The following is a 26988-nucleotide window of genomic DNA, read 5'->3' on the forward strand; positions in this document are numbered from 1 at the left end:
TTCAAATAGTAGAAAAAGTGTTTGATGGTAATAAATGGGATAAAAGCCCTTTGCTGCCCCAGTTAATCCAGGCCTGGGAAGTGGAGCATTGCTGTACGGTGACTAAGCAGGAGATAAGAGGGTGGCAGTACCAAACTATCAGTTGGTGTAGTACCAAAGCTGTTCATTTTGGACAGTCTGGCACTGCAGAGTAAAGGGAGAAAGCAAATCGATCAGGAATTCATCTCTAAAGATGGGGTGTGTGAGTCGGAAAAGGTAGAGAGCTCATGACTCCAGAGGATCCCAGAAAAGTCAGTGGTTGTAACTATTCCAGCAGTGTCGAGGCACAGCACATGAGATAAACACATAATGATTCTAGGGATATAACTCTTGCAAGGCGTGGTGGTATATTTGCCATGGATGCAAAGAAAGCGCTACTAGTAGTAAAATCATGAAGATGTGACTCGGGACATTCAGATGCCACGACTCTCTCATTCCCTATCCATGTGGTCTCTCCAGCAGTAACTCCCTGGTCCCTGTGACAAGTTGTGGCCGTTCACACTGGCTGCACTGACTCGCAGACATCTGTGATCTGTTGACACGATGTCCTGGAACAGACCTGGGGGTTCAACTTGAGAGCAACAGAGTGCTGTAAAAACATCTTTATCCCTGCAAATTCTTGGATCAAATGTGAGTTTAAAAAAAAGTGCTAAAGGAAGAAGAAAGAAGCCAGCAACCAATCAGAGTTCAAGCACTGGTGTTAGTCATGGTCCCGCAGTGCAGGCAGCTGATAGAGATTATAACACTTACAGGGCATGGAAAATTAGAATCCCTGTATGTATACTAGTCCCTGCAGAACTCTAAATGTTGTGGAGTATTTTCCTCTCATGGGTTGTTGTTTTTAATTTGGGTAAAGAGGTTTTTTGTTTGGTAGTGTTTTTATAAACCAGCTTTATACCATTTATTTTTAATTACAAGGAGAACAAAACAGAAAATTAAACCTAAAATAAACTCCCCATTCAGGTCAACTTTTGCCAGTTGTGGCAGTTCCAAAGTTTGTTCTATGTGGTTTTTTGCAAGGATGACAGATTCTCTCTGCCATAGTGGGTCTTTGCCATTCAGTTACCAAATTAGATTAGCCTGGCTTGAATATTACACGTGAAGCATCCCCCATGGATCTTTCTCTTGAGACATAAAATGTAGGCACAGGGTTTTATCATGGGGTGAAGGTTATTGCAGGGCTCGTCAGGTGAGAGCAGACGAGTGCAGAAAAACTATAAATATCCCAAGTGAGATGTATCATCACTTAAACTTCAGGGGAGGTACCCGTGCCAGTCTTGGGAGACAGTGTCACGTTGTTTTTAGGAGGTGTGCCTGTTTCTCCATGATATGCAACTGCTGTCCTGGCACTTCAGAGGTCTGGTAAGTCCACGCAGCTGGTACCGTTAACGCGACTATGAAATATCACGTTGACAGGAACAGAAGATCAGGAAGGGAATTGTAAGACCCGATGCTTATATCAACATCATAAGCCAGGAATTCAGCTCCATCCCCCAGGAGCATGGAGTCCTGCAGAAGGCTGTGGCTCTCACTCTTTGAGGATTTGTTTGGGGCTGTTTATAAGGTGACTAGTGCCTGCTTGTCCCTTGAGGATTAGCAGGAGCTGCAGAATATAAGTGAACCTGTCCACCCATTGCCTCAGTTCAGATACAAGGGTTTATGTCACTGTAATGAACTGGGAAGTAGCTGAAAAAGTCTAACGTGGCTGCTGGAATGGTGCTGGTGGTGAATATATATATATAGGTGCAGTAACTTCCTAAATTCCTCTAGCATGAATCTTGGGAGACGGAGCATCTTCAGTAGCATCTGCAACATATCTGAGATGCCTATAGAGCAAACCTCATCCTGGAGCAGAAAGAGGGACCAGAGGTGGAAATACTAATACTGTTCACTTGAGGTGTTAGGGGTGAGTTTCTTGAGCCTCATCAGCCTTCCCAAGGGAGTTTGGGAAATCTGCAATTTCTCCGCACCAGTCTTGTTGACTCCTGCAGCGTTTGGGAAGTGAGGGCAGAGTTCCCGGGGCTGAGCCTGTGCCAAGGAGATGTACAGAGGGGCAGTGCCAGGAGGGAAAATGCAAGGAAAGTTATTTCCTAGACTGAAGCAGGAGTTTGGGTGTCAGGTCAGAGGATAACTCCTTTGGCACCCAGGGACAGGGACAGGACCTCCCCAGGGAGATGCTGCCCGCCTTGGGTTGAGAAGCCCAGCTTAGCCAGAGTGAAGTGCTTGAAATGGAGAGGTATGAGCAGGCCTCCAAATCCCGCCGTTTTCCTGTCCCAGAGCCATCAGCACTGATGACAGTGGAGGACTAAACAAATCCTTCTCAGTTTCAGGGTTGGGGTTTTTTTTTAATTTTAATTCAGAAGAGTGACAGGGGGAAACACCTCTGCTTTCCTGTGGTTATATTACATTCTTCATTCCTTTCTCTCTCTCTTTTTCTTAAATTTTGTTTCCAAGCACCATATTTCCAAACGTATAAATCCTTATTTAAACTTAATAAAATTTTAAGGGGCTGAGTTTATTCAGTTAGACTATGACCCAGAAGTGGAGTAGGAAACATCTCTCCTGCTTCTACAGCCTTTTGCAAACACTTGATTCTCTTGTGACTTCTGCAATCAAGAGGCTTACACTGGAGTTTCTGGGCAGAGAGTCAAAATGATACTGAAGGGAAAGTATTCTTAGTAAAAGATAGGATAGGCATATTTTCTGCTTTTTCTTCAGACTTTCCCCTAAATAAATCATAGTTTCTTCCTCTCCTTTTGAAAAAAACTTCCCTACAAGTGAAGAGGCATCAGATTAGATCAGCAGCTTTAACCTCTGTATTCTGTCTGAGGCTCTCGCAAGGGAACTGAGGTCAGTATCTCCAGATACATTAAAATGCAAAAATATTTGTTAGTGAAAAATCAGAAAATCTACCTCCAGAAGATATTTTTTCTTACCTGAGGAAGTTAAGAAATTACCTAATGACCTGAAGCCTTGCTGAGGAAAAAGCAGGGTGCAGAACAATTTAACCTGTATTTTGTTCCATAAAACTGATGTAAAAGTATTTATTTAAACATTTTGAACTGATACATCTGAAGTTTGGGGTTCAGGGATATGTTGCACCAGTTACTTCCTGTGGTTGGTTTTGAAATGTTCAGTTTTTTAACAACAGTTCTGTACAGCAGATTTATCTTTGCCAGCCTGGAATTAGTTGGTGCTGTGTTTCCTTTTATTCCTATGTACATGTTATTAAAAGGGAAATTGAAGAGCCAAGACCGAGGTTTTTCTCCTTCAACCCTTCCTTTGAAAACTATACCTGGTCTCCAGCTCATGTTTCTCCTCTTCTGTCCTCAGCCATTCTCCTGACCTGAGGAGAGGCTTCTGTCCAGGAGGAGGTGGTTTCTCCTCTCTTATTGCTGATCTGGTGTATCAGAGGCACGCAGCTGCACTGCTCCCTTTACAGACAGTTTTCTTCAGGCCAGGTCCTACTGCTTGAATACTTATTCTTTGTCTGTCCCATTTAGGGTTAATGGTACAATTCAAGAATTATGCAGCCACTTACAAAGCATCTTTCATCTAGAAAACCTTTAAGTTTTGCATATGTTTTGAAAGCCTGTTGACATAACGGTGAGTATTTCCCTGTCTCTGGCAGGCTTTGCGTGAGTCACAGTGGGCCTGGCCATAATTCGGGTGTCAAAATGAAGAAACCGAGTTAGGCCAGTGAGTAACCAGTTTACAGGCTTTATGTACACCTGAGTGTAATGATCTTCTTGTGGCCAGGAGAGGCGAGGTCTTGGCTTCATTCTATGCAGAAAAGCAGGCTACACAGTGAAGTTGCTTGCTGGTCACCATGTGCAGACAAGTCTCAACCAACTGCTAGAATCACGAAACCATATCTTCAGTTGCCTCTGCAGTTCAAAATGCCATGAATTCATGCTGAAACACAGTGTTTGGGCAGTGGGTGTTGCCTTCTGAAAAGCATACAGTGGTCCTGACAACACGACGTTAGAGATCCATAGGCTAACACCGTGTCAGTAGTCAGCCTCCCTAAGGTAATGAAGAAAAGGTTTAGTGTATCACTTGGTAATGTACTTGCTGTTTATAAATGGCCGGGTTGTGTTATGTACTCCTTTAAAAATGTTATCATCATTTAAACCTGTTGTTTAAGATTTAAGGGTCCTGATAATTCTAATTACATCATTAACTTGCCCTGTTCCCATTCTGGATAAAACGCAACTGGGTTTGTGTCTCACTTCTCAAATCAATGAAAACTATCTGTGGAATGCCCCAGCTTCAATAACTGCAGAAACACAGAGCTGAGAGCATTAGATAGAGTGTTGAATGACAAGCACACCTAATTTGTCCAAGGAATGGAGTTTTATCTAGAGCAAAGGAAGATAAATCCCTGAACCGAAGGCACAGCTATTGTAACACAGCGCTTTGGAAGCATCTTATCGTTTTCAGCTCTAACAAAGTGCAGGCGGCCTGGCACAGCCTCTCGTTCTTCCAGGGAAAATGATGATAGGCTTCCCAGTGAAGCAAGTGCAAGGTTGTCCCGGGTGCTAGGGGAGCCGGTCCCACGAGTTTCTCGTTCTGGTTCCAGGTGAAGGGTCAGTGACACTTCAGGAGCGTTTGTTAAAATGACGTTGATGGCAGTACCAGCGCTGCCTGGGTGTTTGGCCACACGTGTGCCCTGACAGCAAGCGGAGGGTGTCTCCCACCTCCCTGCTTTGGGCTGCAGCACAGGATGCTGCGGGAGAGGTGTCGCCTTCCCCTAGTTCCGAAGAGCTCCTGATCTGCTGCTGTGGGGTCGTACTTTCTTTCCAGTTCCCCCTGAGTTACAGCTTTGTGTCTTGGTAGATTGTGAGCGTTTGGAAGTCTAAAAAACAAACAAACAAAACAAAACAAAAAAAAAAGTTCAGCCAAAATTTTTGGAGTCCAATTTTTGTATTATGTCAGAACAGGATTCCACATTGGAGCAATATTATGTTTTGGCATATGTGTTTCAGAAAATTAGTTACAGACCCAGATTGTGAGAGTTAAGTCTACTTGTTGATGACAGTGCTGGGGAGAACACTGGAGAGATGATTTTTTTTATTAATAATCTGGAACGTGCCCAGATAACTTTCATGCTACAGTTTTTGAAAATAGGTTCTTGCTTGAAATTTTTCATTACATGTTTGCATTTAGGGTTCTCTTACCTTGGAAATTCCTTCCTTCCTTTTTCCAGTTTCCATGGAGAAAGCAATGAGAGAGGAAGTTGGAGAAAAATTGGAACAAGATATTTAAAGGCAAATATTTCAAAGACTGCTATGTTATTAGAAAAGGAACGTATTCACCTACAGAAAAGGGCTGATTTACATTAAAACATTTAAGGACTGTTGACTACCTGTATTTATTATTAAGGGAATAAACTATAAAAGTGTATGAAAGTGATTGGTAACAACATTTGGAGTTAGGGTAGTAGCATGCTGCTCTCTGTGCATTGCTATGTATTTGCTGTAAAGCATTTACTATCCCTTCCTTTTAAAGATCTGGTTTATGAAGTGTTTCTTGGAAAGATTTGTTCAAGAGAAATGGGAAAGACTTGTTAGTTTTTTTAAACAATATCTTGTGGGTTGAATGTACAAAATGCTTTTTCCCTCTTTGTGTTTTATCATGTATTTTTCACCTCATTATGACAAGGAGGGGGAAAAAAGCAGGACAAGGGGGAAATTTGATTGTCCTGACTGACTTGGCAGGATTAGTATTAGACATTAGCCGAAAATACTATGTTCTCCCTGGCACAACGTTTTTTGGTCTGATACTATTATTGAGCATTACTGAATAGTGAATACCATAGATCAGGTTATCTGGTGTAAACTGGTTGTGATCTCTGGTGATAACTTCAGACCTGGATCTTATCTTCTCTCCTCCGGGAGAGATGTTTGCTGATAAACACAAAGTCAAGGCCTATGAAGTTCCACCAGCTTAGATGCAGAGAAATGAGTTGCAAGGATAACTTGCTTTGTCTCTACTTCACTGACTTCATCTGAATTATTCTTTATTTTTATCCTGACTGATCCCCATTCCATTTCAAAAAGCTTTCTTGAAGATGTTATGCATCTTTACGTCCTACACTGGACCTCTCAAACAACCTCTCCTTAAAAAAAAAAAATTGAAAATAATTCAAAAGTCATAATCCAGGTTGTTCCAGATGCGGGCATGCTGGAAAGCTTAGGCTGGTGGCACTGGGAGTAGCCTGCCTTGTGGGATCAGCTCTGGAGCTCTCATGTCCAGCCCAGCCACTGCTGTGTAGTTAACCAGAGTTTCCTTCTGCTGTGCTTTTTGCTCCTTGCTAAGTTGTGTGGTATTTTGCAAACCATATCTTTTGGATCACACTTGCCTTGGGTTAAAATCATGTTGAAAACTTCGTGGAAACATTCAGGATTTCCCTAGCATCTTACTGAGCAGGGATGGGAAGAAGCTCATTGAGGAGCCGTGAACAATATCCATTCAAGGCAACCAAACCCGAGTTTGTACCTGCTACTGAGTAGCCGTTCTCCTGCTAGGTAACAGAAGACAAAATGAAAAATACCTCTGGAAAAAGAATTTCAATACTTTAATAAACCAACCCCCCAAAAAAACCCTTCTGGCCCCAGTTTTCTCACTTTATTGCCCTACTTTGCCCTTTGATAGGTATCTTTACTTGGGTGTCATGGCAATATAATAGGTGACGGTTTCAGTGTCAGAACAGGAAAAAAAAATATTCTTTGTCAAAGGAAACAAAGTATTTGGAAGTGAAATAGAAAAACTTGAACTTTTCCATATGTTTGCAAGCTCGTGAAAGCTGGCCTCAAAAAAAATCCCAGTGTTAAAGGGGTTTTAAATGGTGTGGGAGTATCATTAGGTAGTTAAGATTTACCCTCCCCACTGAAACCCAAACCTTTATTTGCATACACCGCGGGCTTGTCGTCCTTCTTCAATTAATGAACAGGTCCCAGTAATCTGGTCCTAAATATACACTGCATAGTTGGGTGAAGCTTGCAGAAAGGGGGCCGGGATCATTGTTCTGACTGTGTTTTGTTAAGACTTCTTTAATCAAAACATTCATTCAGATAGAGAGGCCGGCTGCATATTTTGGCATCGCTACCAAGGGGAGCAGGGACGGCGTTGGGGTGGGGAGGGAGGCCTTGGGGGGAGGGGTTGGGGTTGCTTGTATTTTCATTTTTTTTTCCTAAGTGCTTGGAAAGCAACTTTTTAACTGGTGTGGAAAAACAAATAGAAAACATACATGAAGGTTGTGACTTCTCAGGGATTTGTTGAAAGTCTTTTTTTTTTTTTTTTTTTTTTAACAGGGTTAAAAATATCACCCCCCCAAGCTGATTGTGAGATGCATGGCCCTTCCCCCCTTTTTTTTTTTCTTTTTTTTAGGCATGCCAAATGTATGGGAGGAGAAGGTAAAGCCAGGCAGGGCACACAACAGTTATTCAGCTGGTTGCTGCCTGGGAGAACAGCAGTCACAGGATGGCCCTACAGTATTGGGTTTGTGAGAGGAGATGACTCTTCTCCTCACTCTGATTTCCATGGAAATAGGTGCAGGTGGGCTGCCAGGGCCTCTCACCTTGTGCCTCTTTCCTCTGAGGCAGCAGACGGAGGAAACAATGTGCTAGAGAAGTTGGGCTCGCTGGCATGGTGGTGTGAGACGCTGACCTCGGCCGTTGCCCCGGGAGCCTGAACACCCCCCGTGGGATGGGAACAGGGTCCTTATCAGTGTAGCACAGCCTGGTGAAAGGAGTCGACAACCTTTAGCTCAGATTAGACGTGCTCAAGCAGAGCAGAAATGCTGGAAGCGGCAGTAATGCATCCCAGTTGCAATGAATTGAAGCCAGAAAATAGTTCAGGGTTCATGAAGCCCCACTCTGGTCAACCCCCAGTTCACAGGACTGCGCTTCCCACCGAGGGAGAGCTGGCTGTCCCTTTGTCTTGCGGTTTTTCAGGGCTGTTATCTGCTTTTGGAGGTTTGGGACACTACAGGCTCGTTGGTCCAAACCCCAACAGTGCTTCCCAGAGGGCTCTGTGGTGGGGGGACGGCTGTGACCGGTCAGCATGGCTGGTGGGAGAAGTGCGACTGGTTTTTTGATGTGCAGTCAAAACTTGCAAGCCTCCGGCTGCCATGCCAGTTGTCCCTGGGGAACTGCTCCGCTTTCTGCAAAGCTGTTCAGCCTGGAGAAGAGAAGGCTCGGGGGAGACCTTATAGCCCCTTCCAGTGCCTGAAGGGGCTACAAGGAAGCTGGGGGGGACTTTTTATAAGGGCCTGTAGCGACAGGGCAAGGGGGAACAGGTTTAAATTAAAAGTGGGGAGATTTAGATTGGATATCAGGAAGAAGTTCTTCATGGAGAGGGTGGTGAGGCACTGGGACAGGTTGCCCAGAGAAGCTGTGGATGCCCCATCCCTGGAAGTGTTCAAGGCCAGGCTGGATGAGGCTTGGAGCAACCTGGTCTAGTGGAAGGTGTCCCTGCCCATGGCAGGGGGGTTGGAATTGGATGGTCTTTAAGGTCCCTTCCAACCCAAAGTATTCTGTGATTCTGGGAAAGGGGTGGGAACAAAACTGGACGAGCACAGACCGGAGGTGTGTTTAGTTTTCTGTGACTTCAGTCTGAGTCTGTATTTGAGTTTGATGTCAGCGTAGGCTTCTAATAAACCATTTTAGCAACCCCAAATCCAACAAACTGACATACCTATCCAGACCATGAGATGTGCCTGTAATATGTTTTCCAGTCCTATCTTGGGTAGGTGTTTTCCCCGGAAAAAGAGTGATGGAACTGACTTATCCTGAAGATCAAAATCTCCTTTTACAGACCACTCAGGCTTCTAATGTATTACTCTAAATTTTGGTGCTTAAAAGAAAGTAATAATGGGTTAATCGCAACGTTCTTGAACTGGGCATCATTTTGCACAGCTCCTTCCTGATTCCCCTTTTCCATAACAATCTGGAAGCTCATGTTCTTGGCAGCTGCCAGCTTTGGGCTTGATCAGATTAACCAGACACATACACCCCACTCCCCCTGCCTTGGCTAATGAAGGTCTCCATCAGGATGGAAACTTAAGAGTGCTGGAGGAAAACCAGTCAGCTGGTCATTTCTTCAGCATCCATGTCCTCCTCCATCAAGAGATGCTTGCTTTTGCAGTGTAGTGAGTTTGCACTATTTGAATCCTCCCTATTAGAGGCTGTAATAAGCGGCTGTTGCTCTCCCAGATGCCAGAAGGGTCCATAAATCAGAGGGAAACAGGTGTCTTCCAAGTCCAGAGCAGTATATTTTGCAGCACTGCAGTAAAATCCACAATGCCCTGTCAAGGCTGGTTAATGAGAGGGTATCCTCCCTTCATAAACAAATGATAACTTGAGCTCATATGTCAGCCTCTGACCCAAGAAGGGCTGGTGTGAATTTAGGGCCATTCAGCTTGTCGGAGGAGCCGGCAGGTTTTGGGATGCTGCTTTGGCTCCCTGGCAGCCCCCGTAAGCCATGATGTCAGCTCTTGAGATCCTTATCTTGCGTAGTGTCGTCGACTGTATAAAAGTTCCTGACCTGCGTGGTACAGGGAAAATCCTTCAAAGCATGATCCCTTGCTTCTGGCCCCTGCCCATGTAAAGCTCATAAACCAGAAGAGTAATAAAGAGAACCCAATCTTTATCATCTTTAAAAAAAAAAGTAATGCAGTCGGCATGATCTGGGAGCAAGTCCCTGCTAACAAGTGGAGATAAGGATTACTAGCGTGGAGGCTGAGCTTTCCTGTCAGGGAAAGATGGATGGGTTTTGTATTTAGATGCTGGATTGGAACTTGGGAAGCTGATGGCCAAGCCACAGACATCCCTTGTGACCTTGGGTGTGCCTCCTCCCATTTTCTCTGTTTAGTCTGTGAAATCTCTGGGGAGAGAGCAGAGACACAAGGCATTGTTGTTAAGACATCCCCCTTCAAGGATTAGCGATGATGCTGTACTTGTGGCAGTCTGCAGTTGGATCATTGCACAGGAGGTGAGGCTGGAAAGCCATTTGTTGTCTGCTGACTAGGAAGCAGGAGGAAAGAGAAGTCTCAGAAGTCAGGAAGGTTGACCAAGGCATAGGAACATAATGACAGGAGAGGTTTTTAGGCTCACTGTATTTTCCATGGCAGGGGTTGGCTTCCCATTTCCCTATCTCAGCTTCCTCTTCTCCATCTGCAGATAGGCTGATGGATGAAGGCCAACTCTGCCTGTACGTGAGTAATATCAGCCTTTCATTCTGATGCTGGTAGTACTGGCTTTTCATTGACATAATCTTACCATTTGAACGCACATTCCAGAAATAGGCTAGGATCACTGGAACAGAACGAGGCTAACAAATGTTATCAGAGGATTGGGAAATGTAGTGTATAGGAGTAGGAATGATAACACTGTTCCTCCACATCTGATTGTGATTTGATACTGGACTGAATCTAGAGCCGTTCCACTGTAGCAAATGGATCCAAAGCTGGGAAAAAGTTGTTAACCAAAGTTGATGGTCCTCACATGTGTCCAAAAAAAATTATTTGCAGATAGATATTCACAACTTTGGCATTGTGCCTCTGCCCAAAAAATTTGTTCAAATATTAAAAAATAGTAAATAAGAAAATGTACTTAAATGTAGTCCAGTGTTTATGAATTTTCGGCTGAACTTTGGCAGTTAGCCCTAAATGTGATAAAAGATTCTGCACCGATGTATTTTCCTTTGTTTTTCTTTTCTTATTATTTCTTTGTCTCTATAGACAAAGCTGACAGCATAGCACAGATTTTGAGATATGGCTGATGCATTCTTCTAAGCTAAAGTATGTTGTTAGCTCTTGTGCTAATGATTGTAGCAGAATCCCAGCCTCCTTCCACAAAATATTTGTGGGAAGAGAGGTTACCACTGATCATCGTATTGGACTTTGGATCTTCCTTTGGGTCCTTCAGCAGCGAGATTCAGCCAGTGCCTTGCATGTAACATCTGTTGTCAAGTTGGAAAGTCTTGCTGTCCCCATTTTACAGATGCACTTTTGAGAGACAGGAGGAATGAAGCCAAATGCTTCAAAGATACTTAATGGAGGTTAAGTGCTGAGCTTCCTTTGAAGGTCTAAACCCAAACGACATGCTTGTGATCATGCAAGAGATTTGTATCACCCGTGGGAACAGGACCATTTTTTTAGGGTAGTGTCATAACCACTCCCCAGTCTTTCCTCTTTCTTCTTCCTAAAGCTCCCACTGACTTCAAAGGTGAAGAATTATGGCCTGTATCCCACAGCACTGTGAGCTTGGATGTGTGTGCAGAGCTTTACCCACACATATATTCCATCAGGGATACTGACTCAAGTAAAATTACACAGGCAGTGTGGAGGGGAAGAAATTTCTACAAGGCTGGAACTTAACTTTTTTTTTTTTTTTTGTACTTGTATTCTCTTCCTTTAACCTCAAAAGCTTAACTAAGAAATGCAGGTTGTACCTAATGACCGAGTTTGGGGTCTGTCTATACTATCCATAGGAGAGTCATAACCCAAAGCAAATACAGAAAAAAGGAAGAGTTGTAGCTTATTCAGTCAAACAAAATATTCTTTCTTTTGAACACCTCTGGACAGAAAGAATGTATTTATCTCTTGCCATGTGTCTTGAACAACAAAGTGAGCGTGCCCCAGGTGATGGGTAGCCCTGTGTTTTTCTGCTACTGTCCTAGATGAACAGCAACATTAGAAGTTAGGATTTTTCAACAGTCACATCATCCACCTGTTACAGATTTAAATACTAGTAGTAGTATTCAGCTTTTACCAGAAGGTCAGTCCCTCACCCGTTGGCACAACAAATGTCTCTTCCATTCACTCTAGGTTTAAAACAACACATACCTATCATTAAAATGGTAAAATCATTTTTTACATTGGATGGAAACACAAGTATTTGATACAGTTGAAGAGGGAAGGTGCAGCCCTCTGGTACTTCCTTTAACCCATCCTTTTAAAACAAATGTTATTTTTTTAAAAAATTCAAACCCTTAAATGCTGGCTACAGTTAACAGCATCCTAATTGCATGTGACTATGTCTTGACTTCCTGATCCCTGTCTGGTGGTTAAGAATCCAAAGGGCTTCTTAAACAAGCAGGAGCAGCTGCCTCTGTGAAGCCAGGCATGGTGTATGTCACCAACTGTGGAAAGGAACTGCGATATGGGGAGGAGTGGAGGTGATTAATGGGGCCAGTGTCATAGCTCAGAGTGTGGTTGCACTACTGTGTACGGGCATGCTTCCTTCAACCATTTATCTTCTGTCCTCTGCCACACACACACAGAAACATACGTGCACGGTTTATTTTTCCATTGACGGAGCAGTCATTACAAATACAGGAATGCACAAGGTGCTGAGGATCTGTAGCTGGTGATGTGCCTCTGGAGGTGATGCCTGCCTTTGTCTTGCTCTTTGGACAAGCATGAGAAATGCTGACAAAACCCAGTCCTTGGTTTTAAATTTATCTCTGCCACTGGCAAACTTTTTCCCACAAAAGAGAAAGAAAGAAGGGAAGAGAAGAAAAAAGGCAAGGAAATCACTCCATTCTGTGGACTGTATTTTAGTCTGGATAAAGAGGAGGAACAAACTGTGGGTTGAATTGCACAGCGATGGAGTTGCACAAGCCAAAGGAAGGTGCATTCTTACTTGGCAAAGACCCACTCTGTCAAGGTCTGAACGAGACTTCTGTCCTTGGGCTATCAAGACCTCCAGCGTCAGAGCTTTCCCCTGATTGGAGTGGGGTGCGCAAAGCCATTCGATGCCCCAGTGTTGCTGCTCCTGCTTTTGTAAGGGCAGGTTATCCTCGCAGGCAATGCTGTACCTTGCTTTCCCCAAAGCATCACAGGGGATTCAAGTCCCATCAGTTCCCAACCTTCACAGAATCACAGAATGGTTTGGGTTGGAAGGGACCTTAAAGACCATCCAGTTCCAACCCCCCTGCCATGGGCAGGGACACCTTCCACTAGACCAGGTTGCTCAAAGCCTCGTCCAGCCTGGCCTTCACCTCCTTCAGCCAAAAGCAGGGAAGAAGAGACTTTTCTTATGTGTGTGTTGAGCCTTCAGATGTTCCCTAAAAACTTCACCTTCCATTTCTGTCTCTGAAGGCTCCCCTGACTCCTGGCTTGTGAGATCTGTGTGGACCAACTGATTTACAGCTTTGCTTTGCAGAGGTCACTGACATGGCTACTTGTTCCTCAGACCATTCCTACAATAAAAATCTATCCCTGCCTTTCACCAGGAATTGAAGCCACTGCATCCTTTGCTGCAGTTTACCCCTCTGACGCTGTCAGGCTGCTCCTGCATCCCTTGGAGCCAAACACACGTTCTTCCCAGACACAGAGGCAGTTTCCCTGTGTATTAACAGGAAACTGGTGTCTCAATAGGTCTGGCTTAATGGGATTTATTATTTGCTGGGTGCTGACAAAGGGCTAAACTGAGAACAAGGTGCAGAGTCCTTACATGCTCTGAGGAGCGCGCAAGATACTCTGGAGAAGCTGAGCCATGCTAGAAAGCCTGAAGGAAGGAATGATTCAGGGTAATGCAACTGAACCCTTAAGGAAGGGCCTGCTGTGAGAAGTACGGTGATTTGGCAAAGCAGGTTGGGAAGTCCTTTGGGAAATCAAAGGTCCACCTGGACCAACAGGTTGTTCTCAGCAGCAGTGTTAACTCCAGCCATACAGCATTCCCCAGCTCAGGTGGTGTGCTGCCTATTTTCTCACCAGCTGGGTACAGCCTTTGATGGGAATCCAGAGCAGGGCCAGGACTTGTCCTTTTGCATAGTGCACGGTGAGAAATCTCTGCTGCTTGGTCCCCTACACGTTAGGAGGGCTGTAGCTGCGATGAAAAAGCTTTAAGGAGAGCCACTGGGAAGGCAGAAATTAGTGCTTTCCCTAAGACCTGCTGAATGCCTATGGAGAGGCTGTGTGAGTGACGAGGGTGGGAAGAGTGAAAGATTCTTGTGATAAAATCATGTGGCCAAGCAGGAGGCTAAGAGGTGGGCTGAAAAACAAAGACTAAAGGCAAGTGTTAGAAAATGAGTACAGGAATTTGGTATGGTAGAAAACCAGAGAAAGAATTAAACCAAGTAACAGAGTCCTTCCATCAAGTATTTCAGCACAGTGAGTGAGGGATGTTCCCCTTACGGGCTGCACATGCAATACCCTTACCACTGACTCAGATTAACACTGGAAATCCTGGCAGCTTTACATGTACTCGGGGACTCAGAAATCCAAACCTGGGTTTTGCAGCTTAAGCTGCTTTCCTGTGGTGAGGCACAGAAAATCGCTGGAAGGAAGGTGCCTGGGTCCTGTTAGCAGTTGTCAAACACTGCCCACCTACAACACTTCGCGCTGCAGGGCCCGTGGGCTCCCAACTCTCATGGTAGACCCTGGACCCTCACCCTGTCAAAAACTGTTACCTGTCCTAATAATCAGAGACTTCTGGCTTCTCTGTCCATTGTAGCTTGGGTCTTGGCTCATTCCTGGGTCTGCTGCCCTGACTAAAACAGTCCTTGGGGTTTCAACCTTCCCTCCATGCCTATGAAATTCTCTCCTCACAAAAGCAGGGACTGAAGGAACAGTTCTTGTGGAAATCCCTTCCTTGGAAACATCAGGAACGTTCCAGGGATTTATGTATTGCAATGTACGGTCTTCTGTAGCGAGATATAATAGCAGCTAAAGCTGCAAGAAAGATGAGGGAGTTTACCTTGTTTACATATTTCTGTTTGGGTTTGCTACCCTTTCCTGCTTTTGTAACTGATACGTTATTGAAAAGGGGCATATACAATCCAAATTTTGGAGTTCTTACTCAATTTCACAGTGACCTTGGCTGAGAATAGGTCTTGTTCTGGTATGAAATAGCCAATGAACTGTATTGAACAAGCAGAGAGTAAAGGTCTTGGTAACTCACCCAAATGTAGCACCTAAAACTGCATTCTGCTGAAGTAACAGAGAAAAGTCGTAACGAACTTAACTCTCATTTAATAAAATACTAGTTTCACTTTAAGGGGAAAAAAAAAAAAGTGCTGGTTGGTGATTCGCTTTTCCTTTGTGGTTCCCAGCAGCCTCAGAGGCTCTTTTCCTCTAGCGTGGTGGGGTTTCCTTGTATGGCAGTGATGCTCAGGTGGTTCAAATAAGGCCACATTAAAACAGCCAGTGTTTGGGGCATTGCTTAACCATCTCCACCTGAGCTACAGTTTCTCTCTCCATTTCAGGTCCCCAACTTCATCAACACCACGCTCCCACCCCACGAGCAGGTGACGGCTCAGGAGATAGACAGCTACTTCAGGCAGGAGCTCATCTACAAGAGGAACGAGAGGATGGGGAAGAGAGTGATGGCGCTTTTAAGGGAGAACACAGACAAGAGCTTCTTCTTTGCCTTTGGAGCAGGTATGGCATACGTTTTTCTGGTTTACTTCGTTATCGTGATTGGAAGTAAAGTGGTTTGAATCCTTCAGGAGTTTGTCTTTGGTCCTGTGGGAAGGTTCCTTAGGGGACTTCCCTTTGAAGGAGAAAGGCTTTTGTTTGTACCTGCTTCTAAAATGGAGTTGAGTTGGTGTAAGAAGTGGGTCTGGGTCCAGCTGGGCTGTGGACAGGCTGCACCCTTCTACCTTCTGTCTGACTATAGAAACATGAAGTTGTTAATGCTTTTCATGTGGTTGTTTTTGTGCCTTTTCCAGCCCAACTTGTGGGTTTCTGGAGTTATATTTGTACCCTGGTTGTGTTTGTGGCCACAGTTGTAAGAGATGGTTGAAGTAGAGCCTGTAGTGATAGGACAAGGGGTAATGGGTATAAATTGAAATCAGGGAGGTTTAGATTAGATGTCAGGAAGAAATTCTTCACAGAGAGGGTGGTGAGGCACTGGAACAGGTTGCCCAGATGTTGTGGATGCCCCATCCCTGGAAGTGTTCAAGGCCAGGCTGGATGAGGCTTTGAGCAACCTGGTCTAGTGGAAGGGGTCCCTGCCCATGGCAGGGGGGTTGGAACTAGATGATCTTTAAGGTCCCTTCCAACCCTAACCATTCTGTGATTCGATGATTCTAAGTCTCTTTGAGTTTGTAAGCCCAGGGAGTGACAGCAGTGACAAACCATGCCGTGGCATAGGCACCTGCGTGTGGCTCAGGGTGTTTCAGATGTTTTGGGGTTGCTGTAGTTTGTCTTGATGGGTGGCTTAAATACTTTGGTGGTGTGTCTGTACGGGCTGGCTGCTTTGGGACCCTGCACAGGTGCGTGAGTGATGTGTGTAACTAAATACCAGTGGTTTAAATTATTAAGTAAAAAGCCAATATGTCCCTCTGCCTGTTTTAATTCTGTCCATGAACAAAGATGTCTATAGTACTTCTGTGAGTCTGTGACAGTGTGTGCTACTTCCTTTTTCTCCCACCTCTTTTTTTTTTTCCTGCTTTCCAATGGAATTCACATTTCTGTGTGATAAAAGTATAAATAATAACTGCTAAGCAGAATCCTGAGCACCAGCTTAAGTGGCTCTTCAAGCTCTCCGGACTTCAAGGAAGCCCGAGATTGTCATGCTGAGAACCGGTCTGCTCCTCCGGCTCCCTCTCCTTAACAATCCCTCATTCTTGACAGAACTTTGTGTCTCATCCCATGGCTCTCGCTCTGAACTTTGGCAGCAACTTGCCTTTCGCTACTCTTTTTGGTGGGAATTTTGATTAAAGACTGCAGGGTTTAGCAGAGAGACACACGTTTTGATGTATTTATTTTTTGAGTATATCCAGGCTGAATTTTCCCAAGCTTATTTAATCTCAGGCTTGCCTGGTATTTCTGTCTGAGGAGTTTTCCCCAACTCTCTTTACAGCAGAAAAATTTTTCATGGTGGTTCATAATTGGACAGGGATTCATAAACAACAGCTTGCCTGACCCATAGGGCAAGGTTTATCAGAGATTATCGAACATCACGGTTTGATGTAGTCTCCAGTTAAGTCCCTTAACTAGTATATACTGGAGCTGGGAGGATAAACTGGGCATCATTGCCTACTTGCCCTGCTCTGTACACGCTTTTCCTGGGTATCGGTTACAGACCACAGCTTGAGACAGAATCCTGGACTAAGATGGGTCATGGATCCAACCCACTGCAGCTATTTGTATGTGCTAATAACAGAAATTAAATTAAGCAAATGCATGCTAATTACACATTGCTTTCCCTATAAAGCTGCACCTAAGCTGTGGGTGGTTTGAGCTTTCATTCCCTGTCCCTGTTGGAGAGCATCTACCTGAAACTCCCGTGCAGCATCACTTGGGAAAGCTGGCTCATAAAGAGCAAGTCTCACTTTGTCCTTCACTCTGTGTTTGATGATGCTGAAAACAGCCTTTGTTGCTGGGTTGTTTTCCTTCCCCAGCGCTGACTGTAGCAGCACAGAACAGACACATGCAACAGGATTTATTGAAAACCAGGGCTCGGGAGACTCCGAGGAAAGCTTTTTGTTTTGGGCTCTTTGTTCCAGCATCCCTTTGGCCTTTGTCACTAAAGCGGGCCATCCCCGCAGGCGATCCCTACTTTAAGTACAATTAATTCCTCCTCTCTTCTCTGGGGTGTTTTTTTTCTTTGTGCAGTAAGTACTGAGAAAATTACTAATTTTTCAATGCCAAAACTTTTATGTGGTCGAAGTGCAAGCGAGTTCATTTTCTCTTATGATTCAAATGCAGTTTTTCTCCTGAAGGTTTTTCTTGGTGGTTGTTTTGTTGGTTTTGAGGTTTTTTTTCACGCACTGAATTATAAGAGTGGCTTTTATTGATACATTTTGTATTTTGCATTCTTACACCTAGCTCTTGAATTGTAAGGTGTTTTTCTGGTATGTGCTTGGGTCATGAATTCAAATTGCTTTCTAAAACCTAGAGGGTTTTGGTTTGCTTCTTATAAAAGTGAAGGGTGTTTTTGATGAAAGTTGAGGCTTTCACATATTCCTATGAATTCTGAAGTGCAAAATATTAGGAATGCACCTTTGGTTAGGATGGGTATGATGGTCTGCAGGAGTGCATTTTCTTTCAGAACAGTACAAAAGTTCACTTAAGATTCTGCATATTTATGACTAACATAATGGTGGAGAAATCCTTTGGAAAAAATATTCTGGATAATGTATTCCAAAAGGTATTGGGTTCATGTAATTCTGATCTCTGCAGTAACCCATCTGTTTTGAAGATAATGGAACTAATAAAAGAATAATAATTTAATTATATATGTACATTATGAATTGGCTTCCAAATTCCATAATCTCTGTTTCTGGGAGGAATTGGATAAGACTGTGCTGACAAATAAAATCAGGTAAATAAGTATTTTCCTAAATAAAAAAAAGAAGCCTGTTATGAGAAAAGCACCTTGGACAAACTTCACCAAACATAATGTTATAGAGCAGCCCTGCTCTAGGAAGGATTCCCAAGCCCTGCAAGATGATTCATTTGGACTCTCTGACATCCTGTAATTTGCAGGCGTAACTGGCGTAATTTAGTTGCCTGCACAACTCTGCATATTTATGGCCTGTTTATTAGTTATTCTATACATAGAATTTCTACCTTCTTGTGCTGGTTTTAGCTAGGATACAGTTAATTTTCCTCACAATAGCCAGTATGAGGCTGTTATCAATGTTGTTTTCAGCACAAATCCAAAACATACTGATGTTTTTAGGTGTTGCCAAGCAATGTTTATATTAAGTCAGTGACTACTTCAGTTTCTGATGCTGCCTCTGTGTTCCCAGCTTCTTCTCTACAAGAAACTGGGAGAGCACACAGACTGGACAGCTGACCCAAACTGAGCAAAGGGACGTTTCATGACAGCAAATGTCATGCTTGGTATATAAGCTGGGGGAGTTGCCTGGGGGGGGCAGTTGCTGCTCGGGGACTGGTTGGGTGTTGCTCGCTGGTGGTGAGTGGTTGTAAATTCCACCCCTCTCCCCTCCCCCCCTCATGACATATTATCATCAGTAGAATTAGTATTTGATTATGTAATTATGTAATATGATTTTTTCATTTATTTTCCAATTATTAAACTGTTCTTATCTTGCCACAAGTTCTCTTACCTTGTGGCTCTGTGGTGCTTAGTTGCTAACTGGGGCTAAACCATGGCACTTATTCATCCTGCCTTGCTTTTAAATGAAGGCTCGTCAAATTCTTTCCACTGATTAGGTTTTTTTGGTAGAAAATTGGGCATTTAGGGAAAACAGAATTTCTGTTTGCTTCTGAAAAAGCAAGTCTGCTTCTAACAGACGTCAGTCAAAATCCCAAATGCTTGGCTGTCATTGTTCTCCTCTGTAAACTGGGGTTCCCTGTTAAACTGTGTTGCTCTCTGCCATTTAGAGCTGAGCTGCAAAGATGTGTGTTGTAGGAGAGGTGGTTCAGTGTCTGGTCTGTAACTGAGCATGAGGCTGTGAAATATCGAGCAGACAACTCCCGAAGATGGAGTGGTAAGGGGACCGGCAATTGAATACCCGTGCAAGCTGAGACAAAACAGGTTTTACATCCATGAAGTGAAGCAAAGCATTCTTATGCTGTTGAAAGATACTTTTTTTTTTTTATTGTTGTTCCAGTCAGAAGTATTAAAACAAAAGCATTACACAATTCTAAACAGATCTCTTCAGTTTTCTGCCATTTTTAAAAATAAAAAGTAGACTTTCCAGTAGATTTCCCCGTTCTCTGCCTTCCATTGCATTACTCACAATTTAAATGCAGTGGAGCCATTCAGACTTTTAATTTGTTCCTTTATAAAACATGTAGAAGTGAACATAGCCATTTATTCTTTCTACTTTCATTTCTTTCTCTGCTCCAAGAAAAATACAGGCTCTGGTAAAACGGGACCCAGCTCTGTACGCTTCATTCTTCTCCTGCCAGGGTTTACCGTATTCAGACTTAATGTGAAAATCTCACTGTACCCATATTCACAGTAACTATACTCTAGTAATGAAACAGCATTTATTGTTTGTGCAGTTAAATGATACTTTTCAGGTAACGGGCACGGCAGTTTTTCCGTTTGAATGAATAAAGGTAGCTAAATAGACTACTTTCAAGTAAAATATGTGCGTTTGCTTGGTTTTTGTTTTGAAAATCCATCCTGGATTGCTAGGAATTATTGATCCATAGTAACAGTGAAGCACCTTAGACCTGATATATACAGGCAATTTATAAAGGTCCATTTACAATCAAGAGAGACACAGCCGGAGCACATGGGCTGTTAAAAAGAGTTAATATTTTGGCAACTAAGGATAAGCACATGAAGTCAATGTTTAAGAAAAAAAGTCTCTCTGGTTTATTTCATTTTTATGGGCAAATAATTTTTGAGTAACACTTATGATAACAGATGGATAAATTTATGTCTGCAGTTAATTTGAACAATAATTTCCTTAGGATGTTTTACTTACTTGCACTTCTTTCTTTCTTTTATGAAAGCTGTCAGTTGTGTAGTTGAGAGCTGCATTTACTGCCTCAGGAGTTCAGATGCTGCTCCAGTTCACAATGTTTATTAGCAGCCAAATCAGTAGGCTTTAAGACAGTGGTTTGGGTTATTTAAAATAATAAATATATCATGAAGAATATTCTTTTAGTGCTTAGAGAGAGTTGAAATGCAAGTGCCATAAAATTTCCCACAGCAAGAGGGGAATCAAACTGTCTCAGGACCCTAGTGCTGCGGTGGGGGGGCAGCACACGTGTGTCCCCAACCAGGTCCAGGCAGCCCCCTGCATCCGAGAGCTCGGAGAAGCCCTGGGCTGTTGTCTGTGGCATGGTGGAAGCCAGAGTGGCTGGTGACCACAGCTCCAAATGAAGTTGGTGTGTTCCCAGGGATCGATGTGTGCCAAAGTCAGACCTCTCTGCTCAGCTGTAGGCTTAGGTGGTTGAGATTAGACATCTACTTGTTGATGGATTAGGTTTAGATTTCTGAGAAACTCTGTATGAATAAAAAGATACAGGCTCTGTTGTAGGTTTCTTCGTGCTCCCATGAAAGCAGAGGAATTTGTCCCAGAGTGGGAACAGCAGAAGTAGATTTTGATCACTTCTGTCCTCAGAACAGGTGAATTCCCTCCCCATCCTGCAGAGTTTTCTCAGCCAGCATTGGCCAGGCAGCATCATCACTAATGGTTCTGATGGCCTTAGTTGGGAGGGACCTTTAAAAGTCAGCTAGTCTGACCTCCCAGACAATATACCTGTTGTTTCCAAAGTCTTTCTGAATGTTTTCTGGTGGTTCTTCACGATGGGACTCAGGAGCGGGTTACACCGTTTTCACTAAGGAAGGAGAGAACTGCGTGACTTTAGTGTAGGATGGGCTTGGTGTGAGAGCACAGCGAGAACATAAAACCTCCTTTTCATAGTCCTTGGCTCCAACCTTTTCCCTTTTTTCCCCTCTACAAAGGATTCCCAGGGGGGAATTTCAGCACGCATCATTTTAGATACCGGAGATAGCCAAGATAGGAACAGGCTCACCATTCACCTTCTGGAGTGACAGACTTCTCCAAGGTGACTCAGGTCTTGCATGGTCCTGATCACCACGGAGATGTGCTTGTTTTTCTCTATAAACTGAAAAGTGCCTGGGTACTGTACCCAGATGATGAGTATGCTTCATCCATGGCTAAGGGGATGACCACAACAGAGATGGAACATGATGGCTGTTGAATTCTGGGGGAGGAGAGCGGGGTAAGGAGAAGGGAAGAGGGGAGGTTTTTTACTTTACTGGAAAACGTATTTCTACTTGGTAAATTGGGAAAGGAAAGGAAGTGATGGATACTCTACAGCTTAAATGCAAGTAATTAAAATCCAGAGAGCCTTTGTGAAAGCCATTAGCACCTGCCACCAGATCTGGCACTCGGGTTCACATATGTTACTTGAAAGTTTTGTTTTTTTTTTCTAAAGGGAAATTCCTTGAGGCTGCCATCCAACTGCACACTGAGTGCTCAGGGTTTACAGATATTGAGTATGTAAATGGTGGGTTTGCACTCCCAGCTGATGCAATCTTGTGTGCTAATCGGGCACAAAGTTATACCCACTGTGGTGCCACTGAGAACCAACTCCTCCTGACATCAGAAGCCCGGTCCTCCGTCTCCCAGAACTGCGTAGCTCTTTCCCGTTTCCATTATACATCTTAGATCCTCTGTAGAACATAAAAGGGAAACACTTGAAACACTTGCAGACTGGAATATAAAGAGACTTTATCCCCTGGGTCAGGCATCCCGGCCTAACGCTGATTAGTGGCGCTACTGACATCACTAGCGCAGTTCATCAGCGGGTTGTCTCAGTGGAGCAAGAAGTTGGCGACCAGGAGATTGAACTTGGCGAGCCTACAAAAGAGAAGAAAAGGGTAAGAATTAACAGTTTGCAGATGCCTGAACTCCCTCTGCTTGTGTTTATTTGGGCATCCAGATGCTTATAGTGAGGTCGGCCTGTTTTGTGTATGAACTTCTTTTATTTTTTTTTAAGGCAAAGTATCACTTTGCTTTTAAAAATATACTTGCATGCTAATTCTGACCAAAGCCATGTAATTGATTCATTTAAAAGTCTGCATTAAACAGGCAAGGCCTGACTCTCTTTTCAGACACTCTGTTGTAAATCAGGAGATACTCCACTGGGGAAAAGCTTGTTCCAAGTGCAAATGCAGCCCGTAGCCTTTTGAAATAGAAATAAATAAATAAGTTCCCCTGATTTTTTTAAATGTACATTGATCTTGTATCGTATAGAGGTTTGGAAGCCTCAGACTATTTGCTTTTCACCTGAAACCTAAATCATCAAAGAGAGAGCGCTTGAGTTAGGCCAAAATAAACCTGCCTGCACTACCCTATTGTTGAAAGGGAATTACCATTCTGAAGGCTCATTCCTGTAATTCTGATTTAAGACAAACTTCTGTTGTATAATAACAAAATATTCATTGTAGAGACGTGGTAAGGCATGTGCAGCGTGAGAGGTATCTTGAGGCTGCTGTCTCATGTACCAGCCAAGGAAGACAAGAGGCATAGCAAGTGAAAGGACACCCGTGTAATTGGGCTTGCACTTGGGACCTCCTGAACTGTCACAGGAAGTTGGACGAGCCTGGAATTCTGTTGGTCTGGTGGAGAATTCATCGTGCTCAGCCAGCAGTCCCGCCTGGCCACTTCTCACTGTTTCTTTCATCGTTGCTCCGCTGAAGTCGCGTAGAGTCCCAAGTCCAGGCCTTTATTTTTGCTAACTGCAGGTATTCAAGTAAATGTTAAAAGCAAATAAAATGGGCTTTGCGAACCGCAGTGTATATGTTTACCCTCTCTGGTGTAATTCTTCCCATGATGAATGGGGAAAGTTGCCTGTGCGCAGTAGGATTTTGGTTTAAAGAAACGCATACGTTAATGTCAGCCCCTCTGGGTCCCTGACATTTTCATATCGTATTTATTATTATGCCTGTGCCAAGTTCTACTGTATAAGTCTAATTCTGCCTGCCTGCTTTCAAAGAAAACTATATTGGCCCCTCCTGTCCTATAATATAGAGATTTTGGCTATGCCCTTGCTGTATTTCTCTTCAACATTTGAAATGTAAAAATGTAGACATAATTCAAGAAATTTTCTCTTTTCAGAACTGTAAAGTATCGTGAGAGATTTACACCCAGGCTTAAGCGCTCTGCTGAACAGGAATGGGCTTAAACATGGGATGAAATACTCTTTCACCCCCACACACATGCAAAAGCTCACTGTGGATCCACAGGCCACCCTGCGAGCTCTCAGGAGACCAGGCAGAGGACCCATACAACTCCAGATTTCATAACAGGAGTGTTGAAATCAATATATGGGTGCCAGATAATTCATCACTTTCCATCCCAAAACTGTCTCATCAGAAAATTCCCAACCAGCTGTAACAGTGCTATTGGGAAGATTTTAGAAGGGCACCTTGGAGCAGCCTAGGACTGGCAATGTTCCTCTAACACCAAGGTTTCTGTGGGATGCTTGTGTGAAAAGGCAAACAGGATACAGGCTGCCAAGGATCCAGTCTCAGCTGGGATACGTGTGTGTGCTAGTGCAGCGGATAAGGTGTCTCCACACCCGGGGGTACGTGCAGTCGCCTGCTGCGTGTCGTCCTAGGGCAGGAGGACATTTGGCTGCTCACTTTGCTTAAATTCAGAGCCTGGGATGTCAGCACAAATCCTTCCGTAGTGTTTCACGTTAACGCAATCTGACGAGGTTGACATGGGGTCGTGTTCCTTTCTGCTGCCCCTCCTGCCTGGGTGCTTATACCAGGGATGTCCTGGAGCCCCATAGCTCTGTCCCCAGCGGTCAGAGCCACAGGCTATTTGAGCAGGAACTGGGAAGGAAGTTTAGTAGAGCAAGGGACTGGTTTGTGCTGTCAGTGGTGTTGGGCTTCCACAGGTTCAAGCCACTTCTGACCAGTTCTAGGGTCAGGATGCGCGAGGACAGTGTGTGGAGAACCAGTGATGGTGCACTGAAAGGCCATGACTGCTGGCTGGAGTTAGTTGTTTTGCAAAACTGAAACCTTTAAGAAGCCTGGCTGTGATTTATGTGGATTTCTTGAGGATTTTTACTGGTATGGAAACTGGGACTGGAAATCTCATTAAACTGGGCGTTCTTGTGAGAGTTCCAGCTTTTCTCAATCATGGTTATGCCAGGAATACCCTCAGAGCAAACTCGCTGTGAAAGGATTTATGGATTTGGGAGCAGATCCTATTCTCACTGAATTAATGGTAGTTCTGCAACTGACATCAAGGTGACTGGCGTGTGCACCTGGATGAGACAATTTGTCATTCCAGTTCTTTAATCTAGGCTGCTGCTTTCACATTAATGGAAAACATCAATACCTTCTTTATAAGCCTATTAAATCCCAGTTCCATTGTTATTTTCTCTGGTAGATTAGAAGAGAGGTGTCAAGGAAAAGAAAACGTGTGCGCAATATACCTCTGCCCAAAAAAATATTTAAATATCAGAAATGTAAAGTGAAGATAGAATTACTTAGAGAGGCAGAAGGGAAATAATTAGAGCTCCAACCAGCAAGAGGAGATGTCATAAACCTTCGTTATTCACCTCTCGTAGGCATTTAAAATGTAAACTCTGCCACTGTTCAGCCATTTTAGAGGCCTGTAGAAAGCAGCAGAGGTCTAAAGGACAAAATTTCTCTGGTGGCAACTGGGCTCAATCCCAAATCCAATAGCTAAGCTGCTATTTGAAATTGGAAAAGTTTGGGTTCATGCCTGAACCTCAGCTCCCTTTCTGCTCTGCGATAGACTGAAAGAAACCCTGAGTCTGGGCTTGACTTCTTGGAGTTGCTTTTCACTCCTCCATCTGTTGAAAATGTTGCTGTTTCAAATTGGATTTTTTTAAATATTAGAAATTTTGAAAAGATGGGAATTTCATTCAAAAATGAACACTGGTGCGCTGGTACTGGGGTGCAGCTTTTGGCAGAAGCTCTAGAGCGGTGGCTGCTGGAAGCCCCCGGGTGATGGGCTCGTAGGTAGGTAGGCCCAAAGGTCTCGTTCTTGGTAGGCTGCTTTGCTAAAGAATTGTGAACTGAAATGTGGCGAAATGCGATTTCGGAACTACCAGGCTTTACTCCTGTCAGCTTCCAGGCAAGCAGTGGAAAAGAGGAGGCAGGTGAATAAGCAAAAAGCCAGGTGGATCTGTCTTGGAACTTCTGTTTTTCAAGAGATATTCAATGAGACCTACCAAATGCTTTGATTTTTGATGAACTTTTACTCATCAACTGAAAATTATTCTGCCAGAGAACTTCCAAACACCTTTTTAATCTAGACACAACATTTTGCTGGAGTTCAGGTTTGGATCTGTCCCTGGCAGCAAAGCAAAATCTCTATTGTTTTCCTGGAATAATCTTGCAGGACTGAAGCCAATGTGACTTGTATCTAAAATAAAAAACTTGAGTATTTTTAGTATTTTTCTGTGCTTTATTATGGGAAATACCTTAAATACTGAGGTTTGCAAATTTTTAAAAATTGTATTTATACACTGAAGGTAATTGGAGAAAAAAAAATCAAATGGGTTAACTCAGTATGAAATTCAGCACCAGTTTTCAGTGTTTATACAGAATTCACATTCGCTCTGCATTTTTCCTTGAGGTGTTTGAGGTACAGTGAAACTGCTGTGAGGTTCTTATCACTTAGTGATCTGGTCTGGTTCCAGTTGAGATTTTGCAGTACCTCTCACTGGGAGGATTGGTTTAAAAGGAACAGAAATCTGCCAAAGAAATAAAGACTTCATTCTTGACATCAAGGCTATTTTTAATCTGGTTTCCTAAGGAAATGAGGCTTAAGCAATCACGGTGTTTGTGAGTATGCGTGTGTGTATAAAGGTGTGTGTGAATGTCTTTTCCCCTCGTAAATTTTTCTTCTGTTGGGTGATTATAACCAAACTTGACAGATGGTTACAGCCTCCGAGATAATAAGTTCTTGCATGCCTCGTGAAAATAAGTGATTGGATAGAAGAAAGAAATTCATAGCGCTCATCCACTGAAAGAGCGCAGTACAGGCTCTGCTTTTATTAGATTTGAGGAAATCCATGTGGGAGAAGGGCTTGAGACCCATCTCCATAGGCAACTGCACATTATTGGTTCCTCTGCAGGCAGGAAGGTGTGGTGTATAGTCCATGTACGGTCATGGCATCATTTGGACAGAACAATGATGTCTGGAGTAAATAGTTGTTTTCCAGAGTATCTCGGGAGCCAAGTGTTACCTCTGGGCTGCCTGCTAATGAGGTGTTTGTTCTCAGGGCCAGAGCAATATCAAGGAGCAGGTTTGTAAATGTGACCGAGGCATGGCTCCAGGACTCTATAAACCTAATGAGTCGTGGGCACTGAAACTCTGCAGCCTCACTACTGCTAATTGGCCAAGTGTGCCATCAACCATGCCCAGAAATGTTCTTAAGTAGCCAAGGGGTGAAAAGAGCATCAGAAACTCTTAGGAGCCCAGGAAGCAGCCTGGGGCTGCATTCCTGTGTGCAGAGTCCAGGAACGCTTTCCCCAGAACGAAGGT

The 26988-nt window shown here is 43.7% G+C and overlaps 1 protein-coding gene across 1 annotated transcript in view; it reads left to right on the top strand.

Annotated features, from left to right (window-relative positions):
- Positions 1-26988, top strand: part of LOC104516657 (metalloprotease TIKI2-like) — a 134462-nt gene that overhangs the window by 7739 nt on the left and 99735 nt on the right. Inside the window, exon 3 of the mRNA XM_010161067.1 lies at positions 15256-15430. Within this exon, the coding sequence (XP_010159369.1) occupies positions 15256-15430 (175 nt within the window). The remainder of the gene's footprint in view (positions 1-15255; positions 15431-26988) is intronic.

Source organism: Eurypyga helias, unplaced genomic scaffold, assembly GCF_000690775.1.
Source record: "Eurypyga helias isolate BGI_N326 unplaced genomic scaffold, ASM69077v1 scaffold6331, whole genome shotgun sequence".
Taxonomy (NCBI): Eukaryota; Metazoa; Chordata; class Aves; order Eurypygiformes; family Eurypygidae; genus Eurypyga; species Eurypyga helias.